The sequence below is a fragment of the Chlorocebus sabaeus genome, chromosome 8 (genome assembly GCF_047675955.1).
Source record: "Chlorocebus sabaeus isolate Y175 chromosome 8, mChlSab1.0.hap1, whole genome shotgun sequence".
Lineage (NCBI taxonomy): Eukaryota > Metazoa > Chordata > Mammalia > Primates > Cercopithecidae > Chlorocebus > Chlorocebus sabaeus.
In genome coordinates this window covers 35,406,906-35,425,132 of record NC_132911.1, presented here as the reverse complement: position 1 = coordinate 35,425,132, position 18,227 = coordinate 35,406,906, and the positions used below count along the sequence as shown (strand labels likewise).

Genomic DNA, 18,227 nt, shown 5'->3' with positions numbered 1-18,227 from the left:
TCTCCATTTTCCAGAGCTAGATTCTTTTTGCTTTTCTAGCCTTGTATTTGCTCTTATTTCAAGGCTTGCTATTAAAGCCATGCTACCATATAAGTACCCTAAAAAAGATAATGTTTTCTATTATCACCATCTCTACCTTCTCAATCCTTACCCCAAAATGTGTCTACTGGGCAGGCCATACCATCTAACAGAAGTGGTTGAAATGTCCCAACTGGGCTGAGCCCAAATTTAAAAATATGTATTCTTTTGTAAGTTCTTCAATAAGATGACTTATAACATTTCCAATTTTAATCTAAGCATTTGGTCAGGAGTATCCACATGACAGTGTAATTGGAAAAATAAATGAATGTTTGCCTTTGGTTTCATTTTATTGCTTTTCAGAAGAAAGCCCCATATAATAATTTTCAGGTCCAGTTCTCTCCTCTCCAACCATGGGGTCAGGGGTGGGGTGCAAAAGGAGAGCTGGGAGGGGAGAGGAGAGGAGTAGTGGGAACTTCCTTCTATGTCTGTATCATTCTCTTATTGTAATGTCAGTGAAAAGAACCGCTGAAATGAGATTGATTTTTGAATCCCGTTTGAATGCCTTAATTTTATAAAAATGATCTAAAGGCTGGCATACGGTGGTTTATGCCTGTAATCCCAACACTTTGGGAGGCCAAGGCGGGTGGATCACCCGAGGTCAGGAGTTCGAGACCAGCCTGGCCAATATGCCCTCTACTAAAAATACAAAAATCAGCTGGGTGTGATGACGGGTGTCTGTAATCTCAGCTACTTGGGAGGCTGAGGCAGAGAGAATCACTTGAACCTGGGAGGCAGAGGTTGCAGTGAGCCGAGATGGCGCCACTGCACTCCAACCTGAGCAACAAAGTGAGACTCCATCTAAAAAAATAAATAAATTAAAAATAAATAAATAAATAAATAAAAAAGATCTAAAATGCATAGAATAAAATTTCCCCTCCCTCAAAAACATTCCCAATAAAATGTAAAAAAAGAAAAAAGAAATACCCCGGCTGGGCCGGTGGCTCATGCCTATAATCCCAGCACCTGGGGAGGCTAAGGCAGGTGGATCACCTGAGGTCGGGAGTTTGAGACGAGCTTGACCAACATGGAGAAACCCCAACTCTACTAAAAATATAAAATTAGCCAGGCATGGTAGCACATGCCTTTAATCCCAGCTACTAGGTAGGCTGAGGCAGGAGAATCGCTTGGATCCAGAAGGTGGAGGTTGTGGTGAGCCGAGATCATGCCATTGCACTCCAGCCTGGACAACAAGAGCAAAACTCTGTCGAAAGAAAGAAAGAAAGAAAGAAAGAAAGAAAGAAAGAAAGAAAGAAAGAAAGAAAGGAAGAAAGGAAGAAAGGAAGAAAGGAAGAAAGGAAGAAAGGAAGAAAGGAAGGAAGGAAGGAAGGAAGGAAGGAAGGAAGGAAGGAAGGAAGAAAGGAAGAAAGGAAGAAAGAAAGAAAGAAAGAAGAAAAGAAAAGAAAAGAAAAGAAAAGAAAGAAAGAAAAGAAAGAAAGGAAAGGAAGGAAGGAAAGGAAAGAAGGAAATGAAGGAAGGAAGGAAAGGAAAGAAGGAAAGGAAGGAAGGAAGGAAAGGAAGGAAGAGAAGAAGGAAATGAAGGAAGGAAGGGAAGGAAGGAAAGGAAGGAAGGAAGGAAGGAAGGAAGGAAGGAAGGAAGGAAGGAAAGAAAGGAAGGAAGGAAAGGAAAGAAAGGAAGGAAGGAAGGAAGGAAAGGAAAGGAAGGAAAGAAGGAAAGAAAGGAAGGAAGGAAGGAGGGAGGGAAATGCCCCAAGCTATTTTTTTTTTTTTTTTTTTTGAGAGTCATTACTGCTGTTTTCCTTCCCTGCAGAGGGGGTAAAGCCCTGTGGAGGGGAGGAGGCCACATCTAGCATGGATGGCTTACATACCCTTGCTCCAGGAGGAGCCCTAGGGCTTCTCACCAGCAGGCTAATTCTGGCAGCTCCAATTTCATGCCATGGCCTTTGTGTCAGGCCACTCCAGTACCTGTTCCTACAATGTCACTAAATATCCTCTATGTTATAAATGGGATAATGCATTAAACTAACTCTTTGCCTGGGCTACCGTTGGAAGGATGGTGTTGAACGCAATGTTCTGGCATCAGGGTGACTTTAAAGGAGGAAAAAAAATCACTGGGTTTAGACCCCTCTACCCTTCAAACCTCTATGGAAAACTATAGGAAAATGGATTGTGGAGGAAGGGAATCATTGAGTTATGGACCTTACTGCTTTGTCTGGCTAATTCCTATTCATTTTTTAAGACTCAGTTCAATGACATCTCCAGGAAGCCATCCTCACCCCTCTACACCTCTTTAACCCAATCCTTAGAATGGATTAAAGGCCCTGATTAAACATACCAGTTCCACTTCAATTACATCACTACCCTGCTATATTGGGGCTGTAACTCAGACACGGGCAACAGAAATGTATAGTCAATAGGAAAAATGGAGCAGACTTTAATTTCAATACAGCATAAAGATGTGGTTTGGAAGATCCTACTGTGCTGTGTGTGTGTGGAAGTGATGGAGAGTTCATAAATCCAGTTCTCAGGATGAACTAAGAGGGAGGGAAGCATGGTGGCTCTAGAGGTAAAGATAAAAGGAACTGAGCAGTGCGTTCCAGTTCCACGAACTTTGAGGAAAATGGGCCTTGTTCTCAGCACAAGTTCAGGATGGCAGACACACAGCCCAAAATGAAAATGGATTTTTCAAGTGATATTACAAAGAAAAGATGACACACTGGCCTTTTCCTGATTAATCACAAGATTAAAAGCTGAAAAACCAGACCCAAGCAGCCTCCTTGCATAGATGAAATAATACACTCCAGCTTAAAAAGAAGTAATAGAAGGGTATTTGCTATTTTCAGTGTTTTTCTAAGTAGTTGTGAGCTGTCAAAAGGGAGTGAGGCTTATCAAGGAAGGTAAATGGCCTTTAGCCCAGTGACAGGTCATTTCCTTAGAGATAACATCTGGGAAGGTTTCAGCTCCCTGAAAAGGAATATACAGCTTCCTGTAATTTTGTTTTTTTTCAGTTTAGTAGAGAGAAAAATTCATACCTTACAGATCTAAAGTGTTAGATAAGGTTCTTCTGTTTCTGTCCACCTTCCTCGACATCAGTAGACACAGAATGATAAACCAAATTGGTTCCCATGGAGCTTACAAAGCTTTCAAGGGGTGACCACAGGAGGCCAACCTGTTTTTTGAGATCTTTGGGCTCTTGCGAGTTCTAGGTATTCCTCACTCTTACTTTAAAATTGCAGGTAAGTTGTAAATTAGGTGCCTTGGAAAATGCGCAATTGCCGTAAGTTGGTTCTCATGTAATGAGGTGGAAGACGCCGGGGATGGATTTGAGAGGAATAAGCTCAACACAGGCTCACTGGATCAATTACAACCAAGGGATGCGGATGCAGAGCTAGGAGTGTGTAGGAGGCTGTGATTCAGGGAAGACGGACTGGATTATACCTCACACTTAATTTTTGCAGCATGATATGTTTTAAAGCATATGTGTAATGGGCCATAACCACAAATTCAAACAAATATGGTTTCTTAAGTAAATTAACCCAATGGGTAAAAAAGGGGTGACTTCCATCCAGGGAACTCCATTTTTAGGTCTGCTTAAGTGACTAACCTAAGATTTTGAGTAAACTCTTCAAACTTTCTGAGCCTCTTTTTCCCCCTCAAGTGCCAAGTGGAGATATTTAGACATCAGCACTTTTTCAGATATACAAGTGAAGAATGTAGCTTTAGACAACTGGGGAAATAATGTGGGATCCCAACATAGTACAACCTGCACACAAATCCCCTAAGAGCCAGCCTCACAACCAAATAGCAGAACCTTTTCTTCCATGCCTCTCGAGCCGTGTGCAGCAGGAAGTTAAAACTACTGGGCACCAATAAATCCTTTAATAGAAATAGCTATCAAAATCTGTTTAAACCATCTGTTTCTCTGGCTATTTTTCCTCCCAGTGTTTTTCTTTCATGTGTTCTTTGCTAACAACAACCAAAAGAATCTATTCTAAAATAACCAAGATGTTATGACTAAAAATGCTAGAGGTATATATCCAGTTTATGAGAGAAATTGCTTTCTGAAGAGGAGTTAGGTTTATCTTGTGTGGCGGAAGACAACATTTCCAAAAATATTATACTTGCACTAAGAAAATAACCAACTACTTTCATTAAAAGGGAATGCAACAAGATTTGTATTTGTTCCTGTAATTGAATTTAATGCTGCTGAAATTTGTCAGGCCTGAAAGCAGTTGAAGTTTCAGATCATGTTTTTACATTGGCAAAAATTGCCTAAGAAATTGTCTCTCAGGCAGTACAGAGTAGGTCTTCTGATAAACTTAAAAGGATCACGAATCAATCATTGTATGTACTTGCCTAAGGCTTAGCACCAGTGAGTACCTCTGGGGATATTTTCTTTGGAGAGGAAGACTCTGTGAGACACTCACTGTTTATGGAGTGGCCCTACTTCTGACCTGTCTAACAATTCACTCTTTTCCCTTTGGTGTCTCTTGTGTAGAGACTGGTGACCATAAACATGTGGAGTCATGTATGGTTTCATTTCAGCCAATAGTTATGCAACTGTTTTTTTTCCTTTCTAGAGTGAAGGAGTTTATGATCTCATCTATACACCTCTAAGTCTCATTCTCTTAATAGTTTCAGATTTTCCACAGAAGTTCCATTACATATTTAAAATTTCTTTTTTGTTGTCATTGTTGAGATGGAATCTTACTGTCGCCCAGGCTGAAGTGCAGTGGCACGATCTTGGCTCACCGCATCCTCTACCTTCCAGGTTCAAGTGATTCTCCAGCCTCAGCCTCCTGAGTAGCTGGGATTACAGGCATGCACCACCATGCCTGGCTAATTTTTTTGTATTTTTAGTAGACACAGGCTTTCACCATGTTGGACAGGCTGGTCTCGAACTCCTGACCTCAAGTGATCTGCCCGCCTCAGTCTCCCAAAGTACTGGGATTAGAGGCATGAGCCACTGTCTTTAATATGCCATTCTCTGTCTCTCACCTGGGTTCACCTTGGTTGATGGACATATAAATCTCCCAAGAATTCTCCTCTGGGATGGCACCGTGCGGTATGAGTAAGCTCACCCCTAAAATGGAAAAAGCCAACAGGTTATTCATAGAGTTTTCCAATTATCTTGAAGTTCCTCACTCAAGCATCTTACAGATACTTGAAAAACAAACTACTTCCTCATGGCAATTTATGAAATCTCAATCCTTGGAAAGTTTAAGGTTCAAGATTATAACAGGAAAAACATTGTTTTATAACAGTGACATAAAGAAGGGCATATTATTCAACTGAGTACTCAGATTACTTTTTGTAAATTTCAAGTCATCCCAGCATTAATTATTTTAAAAGATTGAGTGTTCTAAGACCAGGCAGTATTAAACATATCTGAGAATGTAAGAGTTTATCCACGCATCACTTAATCTGCTCCAAAATTTGAAAAAGGTATTTCTCTATTTGTTTATTTCCTGCAAACCTACATGAAATGATGGAGAGGAAGCTGTCTTACCAATGGTGCATCTGGAAGCAAGGTGAAGGTGGTACTCAGTGGGGTGTTGCATTTTGTCAAGAAAAACAGAAAGTGAAAGTATCTGATGTGCTCAGGAGCCTTATAGGTTATTGTGCATCCAGTATGACCCTTTCTAGCAAACAAGCTAGAAAGGGTTAAGGTGAAAGTTACTTAACCAGAGTCATGTCAATGTCAGATTGAAAAAACTAACAGCCTTCCTTACATAAAATCATACAATGCAGGAAGGGAAGGCACAGGAAGCCACATCTCACTGCATCTTAAAGGTCCTCTCTTTCCTCTATGAAGAAAATACTGTACCTTGGCCAAGAGAGAAGAGTCTAAGGAGGGCAGGGATTCTCTTTAATGTAGCTTTTTGAAGAACAGAAATTATAACAAACTGTCTCTCAGACCACAGTGCAATCAAACTAGAACTCAAGACTAAGAAACTCAATCAAAACCACTCAACTACATGGAAACTGAACAACCTGCTCCTGAATGACTACTGGGTACATAACGAAATGAAGATAGAAATAAAGATGTTCTTTGAAACCAATGAAAACCAACATACAACATACCGAAATCTCTGGGACACATTTAAAGCAGTGTGTAGAGGGAAATTTATAGCACTAAATGCCCACAAGAGAAAGCAGGAAAGATCTAAAATTGACACCCTAACATCACAATTAAAAGAACTAGAGAAGCAAGAGCAAACACATTCAAAAGCTAGCAGAAGGCAAGAAATAACTAAGATCAGAGCAGAACTGAAGGAGATAGACACACAAAAAACATTCCAAAAAATCAATGAATCCAGGAGCTGGTTTATTGAAAAGATCAACAAAATTGATAGACCATTAGCAAGACTAATAAAGAAGAAAAGAGAGAAGAATCAAATAGATACAATAAAAAATGATAAAGGGGATATCACCACCGACCCCACAGAAATACAAACTACCATCAGAGAATACTATAAACACCTCTACACAAATAAACTAGAAAACCTAGAAGAAATGGATAATTTCCTGGACACTTACACTCTCCCAAGACTAAACCAGGAAGAAGCTGAATCCCTGAATAGACCAATAGCAGGCTCTGAAATTGAGGCAATAATTAATAGCCTACCAAAAAAAGTCCAGGACCAGACGGATTCACAGTCGAATTCTATCAGAGGTACAAGGAGTTGGCACCATTCCTTCTGAAACTATTCCAATCAATAGAAAAAGAGGGAATCCTCCCTAACTCATTTTACGAGGCCAACATCATCCTGATACCAAAGCCTGACAGAGATACAGCAAAAAAAAGAGAATTTAAGACCAATATCCTTGATGAACATTGATGCAAAAATCCTCAATAAAATACTGGCAAACCAAATCCAGCAGCACATCAAAAAGCTTATCCACCATGATCAAGTGGGCTTCATCCCTGGGATGCAAGGCTGGTTCAACATACGCAAATCAATAAACGTAATCCAGTATATAAACAGAACCAAAGACAAAAACCATGATTATCTCAATAGATGCAGAAAAGGCCTTTGACAAAATTCAACAGCCCTTCATGCTAAAAACTCTCAATAAATTCGGTATTGATGGAACGTATCTCAAAATCATAAGAGCTATTTATGACAAACCCACAGCCAATATCATACTGAATGGGCAAAAACTGGAAAAATTCCCTTTGAAAACTGGCACAAGACAGGGATGCCCTCTCTCACCACTCCTATTCAACGTAGTGTTGGAAGTTCTGGCTAGGGCAATCAGGCAAGAGAAAGAAATCAAGGGTATTCAGTTAGGAAAAGAAGAAGTCAAATTGTCCCTGTTTGCAGATGACATGATTGTATATTTAGAAAACCCCATTGCCTCAGCCCAAAATCTCCTTAAGCTGATAAGCAACTTCAGCAAAGTTTCAGGATAGAAAATCAATGTGCAAAAATCACAAGCATTCTTATATACCAGTAAGAGACAAACAGAGAGCCAAATCATGAATGAACTCCCATTCACAATAGCTTCAAAGAGAATAAAATACCTAGGAATCCAACTTACAAGGGATGTAAAGGACTTCTACAAGGAGAACTACAAACCACTGCTCAGTGAAATAAAAGAGGACACAAACAAATGGAAGAACATGCCATGCTCTTGCATAGGAAGAATCAATATTGTGAAAATGGCCATACTGCCCAAGGTAATTTATAGATTCAATGCCATCCCCATTATGCTACCAATGAGTTACTTCACAGAATTGGAAAAAACTGCTTTAAAGTTCATATGGAACCAAAAAAGAGCCCGCATTGCCAAGACAATCCTAAGTCAAAAGAACAAAGCTGGAGGCATCACGCTGCCTGACTTCAACCTATACTACAAGGCTACAGTAAACAAAACAGCATGGTACTGGTACCAAAACAGAGATATAGACCAATGGAACAGAACAGAGCCCTCAGAAATAATACCACACATCTACAGCCATCTGATCTTTGGCAAACTTGACAAAAACAACAAATAGGGAAAGGATTCCCTATTTAATAAATGATGCTAGGAAAATTGGCTAGCCATAAGTAGAAAGCTGAAACTGGATCCTTTCCTTACTCCTTATACGAAAATTAATTCAAGATGGATTAGAGACTTAAATGTTAGACCTAAAACCATAAAAACCCTAGAAGAAAACCTAGGTAATACCATTCAGGACATAGGCATGGGCAAGGACTTCATGTCTAAAACACCAAAAGCAACGACAACAGAAGCCAAAATTGACAAATGGGATCTAATCAAACTAAAGAGTTTCTGCACAGCAAAAGAAACTATCATCAGAGTGAACAGGCAACCTACAGAATGGGAGAAAATGCTTGCAATCTACTCATCTGACAAAGGGCTAATATCCAGAACCTATAAAGAACTCAATCAAATTTATAAGAAAAAAACAAACAACCCCATCAAAAAGTGGGCAAAGGATACGAACAGACACTTTTCAAAAGACATTCATACAGCCAGCAGACACATGAGAAAATGCTCATCATCACTTGCCATCAGAGAAATGCAAATCAAAACCATAATGAGATATCATCTCACACCTGTTAGAATGGCAATCATTAAAAAATCAGGAAACAACAGGTGCTGGAGAGGATGTGGAGAAATAGGAACACTTTTACACTGTTGGTGGGACTGTAAACTAGTTCAACCATTGTGGAAAACAGTGTGGCGATTCCTCAAGGATCTAGAACTAGAAATACCATTTGACCCAGCCATCCCATTACTGGGGATATACCCAAAGGATTATAAATCATGCTGCTATAAAGACACAAGCACACGTATGTTTATTGTGGCACTATTCACAATCGCAAAGACTTGGAATCAACCCAAATGTCCATCCGTGACAGACTGGATTGAGAAAATGTGGCACATATACACCATGGAATACTATGCAGCCATAAAAACGGATGAGTTTGTGTCCTTTGTAGGGACACAGATGCAGCCGGAAACCATTATTCTCAGCAAACTGTCGCAGGAACAGAAAACCAAATACCACATGTTCTCATTCATAGGTGGGAATTGAACAATGAGATAACTTGGATACAGGAAGGGGAACATCACACACCGGGTCGTATTGTGGGGAGGGGGAGCGGGGATAGCATTAGGAGATATACCTAATGTAAATGATGAGTTAATGGGTGCAGCACACCAACATGGCACATATATACATATGTAACAAACCTGCACATTGCGCACATGTACCCTAGAACTTAAAGTATAAAAAAAAAAAAGAAATGAAATAGAGAAACAATAAGATCCTTACAAAATAAAATCTGAAGGCACTCTCCTATTCTTTGAGTAAGGCAGCTCTCACCTTCGTTTCCTTTCATTAGAGCTAATGTAATCGCTCAGAAAACTTTCAGGTTGTTATGATAATTTAAATCTAGAGATGACAGGCTTTCCTGATCTCCTTCTATGTGCCTATTAGCAGCTACAAAAACAAAAAATGTAAACCTCATTGCAAAACAAGTTATTTATGATTCCCATTATAAGCATTATTCAGTAATATGCTAGTTATCAGTATCTTTCACCAGCACTAAGAATAAGGCACATTTAAATCTTGGTTACAGCTTTGTAGCATGGAGATCCATTTATGTTCTGGACCTTAATGTCAACAGAACTATAATGGCCACACTTAGAGAGGCTCTTCCCTTTATTGTCTATTCTTCCTTAAATGTAGTTGCCAAATGAAGGGGCCTCCATTATAACCGTCCCTGCTGCTAACCACAAGTTGCAATACGCAGGACATCCAGTGTTCTTGGAAGTCAACGTGAATACATGCCCTTGACATTCTGTCTTCTCTTAGTTTGACTTAAAACTTCCTCTCTGCTGCTGCTCTTTCAGGCTGTCTAGGTCATTATGATGACAGAGACATGCAGTCTGAATTCTTCCAACTTAGAAGTACAGGAAACAATCATCAAACAATAATAATAATATTAAATCAATTACACTTATCACAATGCCACTCATGGAGCAGGAAGCCAATAAACACATCATGAAGATATAAATGAAACAGGATTCAAAATTCTTAGTAAAAATGCCAGGTTCCGAGACATGTTAGCTTCTGTAGATCATCATAGCCTGATGGCCAACTCTCATAACAAAACAGAAGATGTATATGTGAGGACAATTGAGGAAGAGCTGTCTGTGCAGATCACACCTTATTCCTTTCAAGTTGGCTTAATTCTCTGTCTTTAGATTGAGACATTATTCAGAATACTCCTAAATTCAACCTGAATATATAGGATCACTGGAGCTTTAAATGATTTTTCTCTCTTCAATCAGAAATGGTGTTATCTTTCAAACATACTTCTCCTGCTCCTCCTGCCCGAACATGCAAATACTACGTGGAGTCTGAAATAGTCATACACAAAGGCACGTGGGGAGTGGCAAATTACAGATCGTGAAGAATAAGAGACACTCTGGGACAGCTTTATGCCTATGATCCCCTAAAGTAGAATTCATTTCAATATGTCATTCACCAGTTATCTCTGATTAAAGAAAAATATAATACCCCCATACTCCACCTGCTACCCTGACAGCCTTTTATTTGATATGACCACAGAAGCACCAGTCTGAGCTTCCTGTTTTATATTTGGAATAATAAATAATTTCTAGAGTGTGGAGACCACCCTAACCTTTTGGAGAAATCACTGCCAGGCACCATACAACAATTTAGGATGGATGGCATTAGAGCAATCTAATCTCAGTGCCTTGCTTTCTTTATACTTTTGCTCCCTAGGGCATATTTTGCATTTATTTCCTGCAAATAACGGAGCATATGTTTTATTTCTCCACAGTTATTTTACATCAAACTCATTCCTAGTGAACAGCTTCAATCTTGTCCAACACTTCTTGTTAGGAGCTTTGAAAATGCCCCATTTCAGGGAGAAACTGTTTGGGAATCACTGACAATGCTGTCAGAACTTTTAGTTTTCAACATGAGTGCTGCTCAAGTCAGAGGTGAAGATAAATCTCTGGTTCATCATGATTTCATCTCGCTGTCTTTGATGAACAACAAACACCACCAATGAAAGGGTTGGTCATGGCACTCCCTCTACACATGGATAAACAGATGCGCACACACACATACATACACTAAGAAAGGAGAATGCAAATAGAGAGAAGGAGTAATGGGCAGTTTATCAACTAATAACCACTGAGAGCCTTGTAAGTGCCAAGCATGAGCTAGAAAGAGATAAGATAAATGCACAACTTAATGCACGGCTTTATATGATTCTGTATTTTTGTTTTTATGTCATTTTTTTTAGAGACAGCAACTTCCTATGTTGCCCTCACTGGTCTCGAATTCCTAGACTCAAGCGATTTCCCCACCTCAGCCTCCTGAGTAGCTGGGACTACAGGTGTGTGCCACCACACCCTGCCAAAATTTGTATAATTCTGATACGTCCTGTTCTTTTTGAGAGGGCAAGGGTGGTATTCTTTTTCTTTCCTCAGGACTCACATGTTTAGTTTATAGATTCTTACAGAAAAGTTAATTGGTAAATATGACTGATTGACTCATTATCCATCAAGTCTCCTATTTGCCAGTTACCAACTGGAAGAATTAAATCATGCATAGTCATTCACACATTGACACACATACACATTTGAACCAAGATCCTTACCATGTCCTAAAACACTGACCAAGGAAGATTTAGAGAATTAGAAATTTAAAAAACAAAACCTTTCCATTACGGCTGCCATTGAGGGCTATTTTGATGAAGTAAAATATGTTTTGAAATGAAGATTTTAAGAAAGTAATTGCTCTAGGGGAGAACAAGACAACATTCATCAACTAGAAATGAATTTCAGTCTCCAGTCTCTAAGCTACTAGAGGGGTCAGTTAGCTATAATGGTAGAATCAGACTAGTCCTATCACAAGATTTTATTTATGGTATGAAATGCTTGATTTGAGAGATTGGTGAGTTCTACCCTCCACAGATATAGAGACATCTGTCTAAACTATAATGTCCCTGACTCAATGCTGACCTGTTGTTTGATAAACACAGATTCAACAGATTCTCTTCCTTCTTAGCAGCCAACAGATCACTACCTGCTTCAGTGCACTATGTAATTCTCATTGCTTAGAAATCCGAGCAGAAATTGACCTTGTCTACCATCCACTTAGGTCTTAGGCAGCAACTCTGAAAACTAATCCATAGAAAGGATATCATTTGGGCTGGATACCTTAAGTATCATGTCAAAACATCATGAAAATCTCCTCTCTTCCAGCCAAAAGGAGGAAAAAATATGTGAGAATTCATTATACTGACACAGCCCTGGAACTGAAGTTTGAATTCAAAAGAGCAACTGCACAACGACCCCTCACGATTGCTCATCAGAGAGTAACACTATAGCAAGGGCTATGGAGTGTTCATTAGGTCAGTTACTGATGAGATGCCGTTTCACTAAATTATCTAAATTATCAAACTCATACATAAACCATGCTTCCATGTAAACATGGGGCCCTGGTCTGTCATGCCAGAGAATTTTTTCAGTGCTTTCTGATCATGCCTAGGAAATACACTCCAAAGGGGCTTAAAGCCTGGGGACTACCCAAACCTTTCAGGCAAATATAGTTGTCAGCTCTAATAGGGAATCAAAGGGAGCATTCAGTCCATGCTGAGATGAAGACTGCAAAATCTCATCTCAGCGCTGGTTCTGGTTTGCTGTGTAAATCAAGTGGACTAGTGGAGCTGCAGTGTTTGCAGGTCTGGTGAGGGGATGGTAAACATCATAAAATGAATCTGATGGGAAGTAACTGTGTAAAAATGAAACATTTATACGTTGGAAAATAGACAAACACACACTTACCACCCACCTGTATTTGGCATTACTAAGCGCCCCCCTAAATGGCCAAAGACACCAGTTGTCCTCAGTTCTGTCCTTGTGGGGAGTGATGACAGATTTTGGATGTAGGGTGTTTTGTTTCTGGGATGCATTGTACTAAAGCTGTGGTTGTTTCCATGGGGAAAAGTCCTGGAATGATTCTTGCCATGGTACTCAGCTCTCTCAGACACTCCCAGGGAAACCATGAATGAGCTCTGGACTTTGACTTTGATGTCCGACAAAGGGTTAAAGAGTGAGGACTCTGTCATGAGCTCCTTGTCCAGAGGGTCCTGCAGACAGATGGGTCCACTGTACGTCCGGCTCACTGTCAGATCTGGCTGCATGGCGGAATTCAGGAGCAGGGAGTTACCTGGTAAAAGAAAATTGATCTGTCACTCAGAAACTAAAAGGCCTCTCAGTTACCCCTGTACTTCTGCCTCTACAAACTGTACAACAGCCTGCATGGGTGCCAGCAGTTCCAATCCAAGCTAGCTCTTCAGGCCCACCCTGCCAGGTTGGGTGCTAGTGACTAGAACTTTTGAATCAAGAGCCCTGGCTTCCACAGTCCATTCTCTAAATGGCACTGACCCAAATCTTTCACTTTCCAGAGATCTTTCCTTCCTATCTTTTCAAAACAAGTATTTCTGGCATTCTCTCCAGCAACGAACTCAGGTATTATGGTTTATGTGATTATTTCAACTGGCAAAGAGAAGCTAAAATAACAACAACAAAAAAAAGTGGGGGGAGGATGGAGAAAGATGTTTTGCAGTTGAGTTTTGAGCAAAAATAACATCTGTTCATTTTAAATGGCAAGAGATGACACAGCGTGGTGACTAGGCAGTGCTGTTTATAACAGAAGCTACTTTGGTTCCAGTGCATTTCCTATGGAATTCTGCATAGATTCTGGAGCTGGGGAGGAAATGATTTGTCCTCAGAGCAAAAGGGTCAGGGCACCTCATGAATCGCACCACATCTGAGTAGCTAATTTGCTCTAATAACTCATATGTCACTCTGTGAGGGAAAGAATGCACCACCCAGAGACAGTGAGAAGCTGATTCCACATAGGGAGCAGCTTAGTATGGTTTCCTTTCTGTCTCAAAGGGAAAAATATATATATAACATCTTTGCAAAAACATGAGAAATCGGGCTTTGTCATCTGCTAGGGCTCGCCAATTTTTTCCAAGCCAAATATTAAAAAGAAATGCTGTGATATTTTCTTGTGATGAAGTAATCTCATTTATTAGTAAATAACAAAATAACCCTCAGTCCCAAGCTTCCCACCCATATCAGTCTGTCAATGTGACATCTCAAATTGAAAGCCAAACCATATTAAACAATTTTCCTTTGGGGCCTGACAAAAATGTTTAAAGTATGATCTTTTTGAAAATGTTGCAATTCTGGGCCATATTGTATTAGCCTCTATTGTTTTTCCATTTTCATAATTTGCAGCAATGCCAGCAGGGAATCTATCACCCTAACTTTTCCCACTTCTTGTTCTGATGCTCTAAGAATCCAGAGTAATAGAGGAAAATACACAAATTGGATGAAATAAATAATGCTATAGAGCTAAAGGATCCTTGATGATGTGTTTTTTGTTTGTTTGTTTGTTTTCCATGCATGGGCATGTTGTATCAAGACCCAGGCACAGGGAGTTGTGCTTTCTAGCAGGTCTGCACTGAGTTCTGGGTGACCACTTTGCTTCTGTTTATGGTCTTCCTAGGCAAGAAGCAGGACCAAAACCCATCTTAGATTAGAAAAGAGTTTAGAACAGGAGATTCCATGGAGACCTCAAAAGCCCGTATGCCTGTCACCTGGCTCTTTTATCTCAAGCCCTGGCCTCTGAAGTTTAATTTTTGGCTACGCTTAGAAGATCTGCCTAGCCTAAGTGACACAAGGAAGCAACAATATTTCCTAGAATGAGATAGCACTTGAGTGGGAAATGCCTGATTCTGGACATACATACATATAATAGCATCCAGGGTCAGAGAAAATTGGCTGCCAGCTTGACTGAAGTCTGACCAGTGCCAATTACCCACCCCTGGTCACCCCAATCTTCTCTTTGGAAATCCTTTTACAAGTCCCTGGTCTGTTCTGTGTATGGCATTCTATTTAAAAGGCTCAGTATTCAACTTGCTGGGGCACTTGATGTATTGCTCAAAAACGGATCTCTCTAAGACAGTGGAGGTGAAAACCACATGATATCAGCATGAGGCAGATCACCATAATAAATACACAGAGAGTGACGTTTGCCAAAGTACTTTGCTTGTATCATTAGTTCTGTGATATACTTGGCCAAAAACAAAAATAAAACAAAACGGTCAGATAAGTTTGGTAAGACTAATATAGTCTTAGAGATTCACAATACACATAAGTTGTGTTTAAGTGTAGGTAAGTCAGCACTCCCCAGACATGTGTAGGCCAGGGATCCACCCCTCTCACCTGCTGCCTGGTGCTCCATGGAAGACGCTGGCATCTCGTGCTAGGGTAAGAGGAAACAACCAGCTTCTAGAACTCTATTCACCGCATTTGTGAGCACCCATATGCCAAGGGCTTACCCATGTTGTTCCAGGTAATCTATCATCCTCACAAGAACACTTTGAGGTGAATGTTACTAACCCCATTTTATAGCTCTAAAACTTGAGACTAAGAGGATAACAGACTGACTGATAGCAGTTTTAGACTAAAATCTAACTTCAAAGCCTATGGTCTTATGCACAAAACTGTCTCTCACACTAATATTGCTCCTCTATTTTCAAGTGTTATAGTCTAAGATATTTTATTATTTGATGAAAATATGTTTCTAGTTTTTTATGTAGCATAAAAATCAGTTCTTGACCCAGTAACTCATTCCTATAATCCCAGCACTTTCAGAGGCTAAGGTGGGAGGATCATTGAGGTCACAAGTTCGAGATCAGCCTGAGCAACATAGTGAGACCCTGTCTCTAGAAAAAATAGAAATAAAACAAAAACTTAGCTTGGTGCGGCGACATGTGCCTGCAGTCCCAGCTGCTGAGGTGGAAGGATCACTTAAGCCCATGGGTGGGAGGCTACAGTGAGCTATGATTACACCACTGCACTCCAGCTTGGGTAATACCACTTAAAAAATCAGTTCTATATTTGGATTTATTTCCAATTCTCTACATATACTAAACTATATGTCCAAATGTAGGGGATGTGTCCCTTTTGAGGCCTAACTCTGAGGTACCCAGAAGTGAATGGCAAGAGGGAAGGTACTCATCTCTCTGGCCATCTCTCAATTTTTTCCAGCATGCCTGTGTTTCCACTTCGGAAGCCTGTCTAGTCAATCACTGCCTTGCACTGAGACTTCTGGTTCCACGCTGTAGGCATCACTGATGCACAATAAACAGAAATAAAGGTGACGATATTGACGATGAGGGTCAAAGTAGAAAACTTCATCCTCTGAAAAGAGACAGTTTCATTTTTTTCTAAAATGAAAGCCGTGTATGTTTCATCCCCACCTTGCAATAAGGAATAGATTTGGTTCCTATAAGAGAATTAAATGGCTCTGTTTTGAAAATGAGTATTGCTACAGTTTGACATGATAGATTTTCCTTCCCCCACAACTAAAGATTGCTTGGACTTGGCAACAGCTGAGAGTCATTTAGGCTGGAATTTCATTTTTTTCCCCCGGTTGGCTGACCCATTATCTATTCTCTAAAATTTGTTTACTTATTTAAAATAGAAATAACAAAATTACTCCACTTCATAAATAGGGTAATAAATATACCTGGGAGGTTGTGATATAGGTGTTAGTCCTCGGTCTTAAATAATCAATACTTGGGTTAACTAAATATACATTCTCAAAAGGACATTTTTAAAAAGAAGTATAATTTGAAATAAAATAACTCATTAGGCTGACTGTACATCAAAAATGGAAATGCCTCATTGAAAATGTTGCTGATAATAAACCAAGACCTTCTTGTCCTTGTGGCAGATAAGGAGATAAGCAGACCACTTCACCCAGCCTGGTCTGTTCGTGTGTGAAGACAATTTGGCAGCGGCTCCCCGTGCCAAGAGCTACCTTCACACGGGGCCCAGGAGAAGGCTGGGGTCCAGTGTGAGCGTAGTCTATGGTACTGAGGACGAGGTGTGGAGGGACCTACGCCGCTGACCTTGACGGACTGTTTTGAAGTTGAAGGTCTGGAAGCCACCTGTCAATGCAGAAGAGTCAATGACGTCCACGCCATAGTCACTCTGGCTCCGTCTATAAAGGGTGACACCAATGACCAGGACTGCAACAGCCACGACGGCAGCACCCAAGCCCGAGTACAAAGCAATGTCGCTGGTATTCTCTATGCCTGAAAGACACAAGAGAAATCGTAAGTGACCAGCATGAGCACAAAACCAAAGAACCACTAAGGGATACAAAAGGAAATGCTATTGGATTTTTGGAGCTACTGCTCAGAGAAAATGACAGATGTACAGTGAACACAAGTTGTACTCATTTTCACACAATAATCGTGTTTCTAAAATGCCGTGTATAAATCAAAGGGATGCTAGGCAAATATCTTAACTGCACTAAGGTAGCTTAGCATGTAATAGACTCCTGAAGATAATCAATTTTGCAAAGAAAATAGTATTTTTTTCTAGTAAGAGCAGATACCTCCTTAGTTTAGGATGTCATGTTTATCTGCAAAACACTTTTTATATTTTCCTTTTACCAGAGCGAGGGCAGACCCACACACAGTGATAAAATATGGGTGATCTGCTCTGCTTATGTGAAACCTGGGGCACATGCATTTGCAGAGAGCAGTCTAGGGCAAGGAGATAACACAAAGTCTATGAGTTGAGAAAAAGACCAGAGTTCACAGATACGAATTTTAGCATTGGCACAAATCATTAAGAGTACACTGACAACATCAGTTTAGGGCATATAGTCATTATGAGAGAATTTTATTGTGGGATATGAAGGTCGTGGTCCCAGGTGCTGTTATGTCCATGGTAGATGTTTTCTGATACCAATTAAATGCTAGACTCTAATAATTTATTGTGGAAGAGGACGGGTCGCTAAGACGGCACATGCTGTTTCTCCCATACCTCTCCTACTCCATCCTATTGAATGCATGGGCAAAGCAAAAATAAAAGCGTTAGTTTGCATTTAGAATGTGGGTGCCTCCCCACCCCACGAGATGTGCTGTAGCTGCTTTTCACCCTTTTTCTAGAGGTGCGTTGGGTGTGGTTATTCCTGTAGCAGATCCATGATGGTTCCTGCAATACAGCACACGAGATTTATCTGAGATGACATAAGCCTCAAAGAGGTGTAATCTTAGAAGGTGTGTGAAAATGGAAGATGGCAAATGCTAACTACA

At 40.2% G+C, this 18,227-nt stretch overlaps 1 protein-coding gene across 7 annotated transcripts in view; it reads right to left on the bottom strand.

Moving 5' to 3' along the window:
- The window catches only part of UNC5D (unc-5 netrin receptor D), a 567,925-nt gene that overhangs the window by 61,827 nt on the left and 487,871 nt on the right, over nucleotides 1–18,227 (bottom strand). For 5 of the 7 annotated variants that reach the window (XM_007962156.3, XM_007962158.3, XM_007962161.3 and 2 more), the window contains 3 exons: nucleotides 17,031–17,216; nucleotides 12,890–13,267; nucleotides 5,038–5,122 (listed from right to left, as the gene is read on the bottom strand). In XM_007962156.3, the coding sequence (XP_007960347.1) occupies nucleotides 5,038–5,122; nucleotides 12,890–13,267; nucleotides 17,031–17,216 (649 nt within the window). The remainder of the gene's footprint in view (nucleotides 1–5,037; nucleotides 5,123–12,889; nucleotides 13,268–17,030; nucleotides 17,217–18,227) is intronic. The other 2 variants (XM_007962159.3, XM_007962163.3) reach the window with 1 other exon arrangement.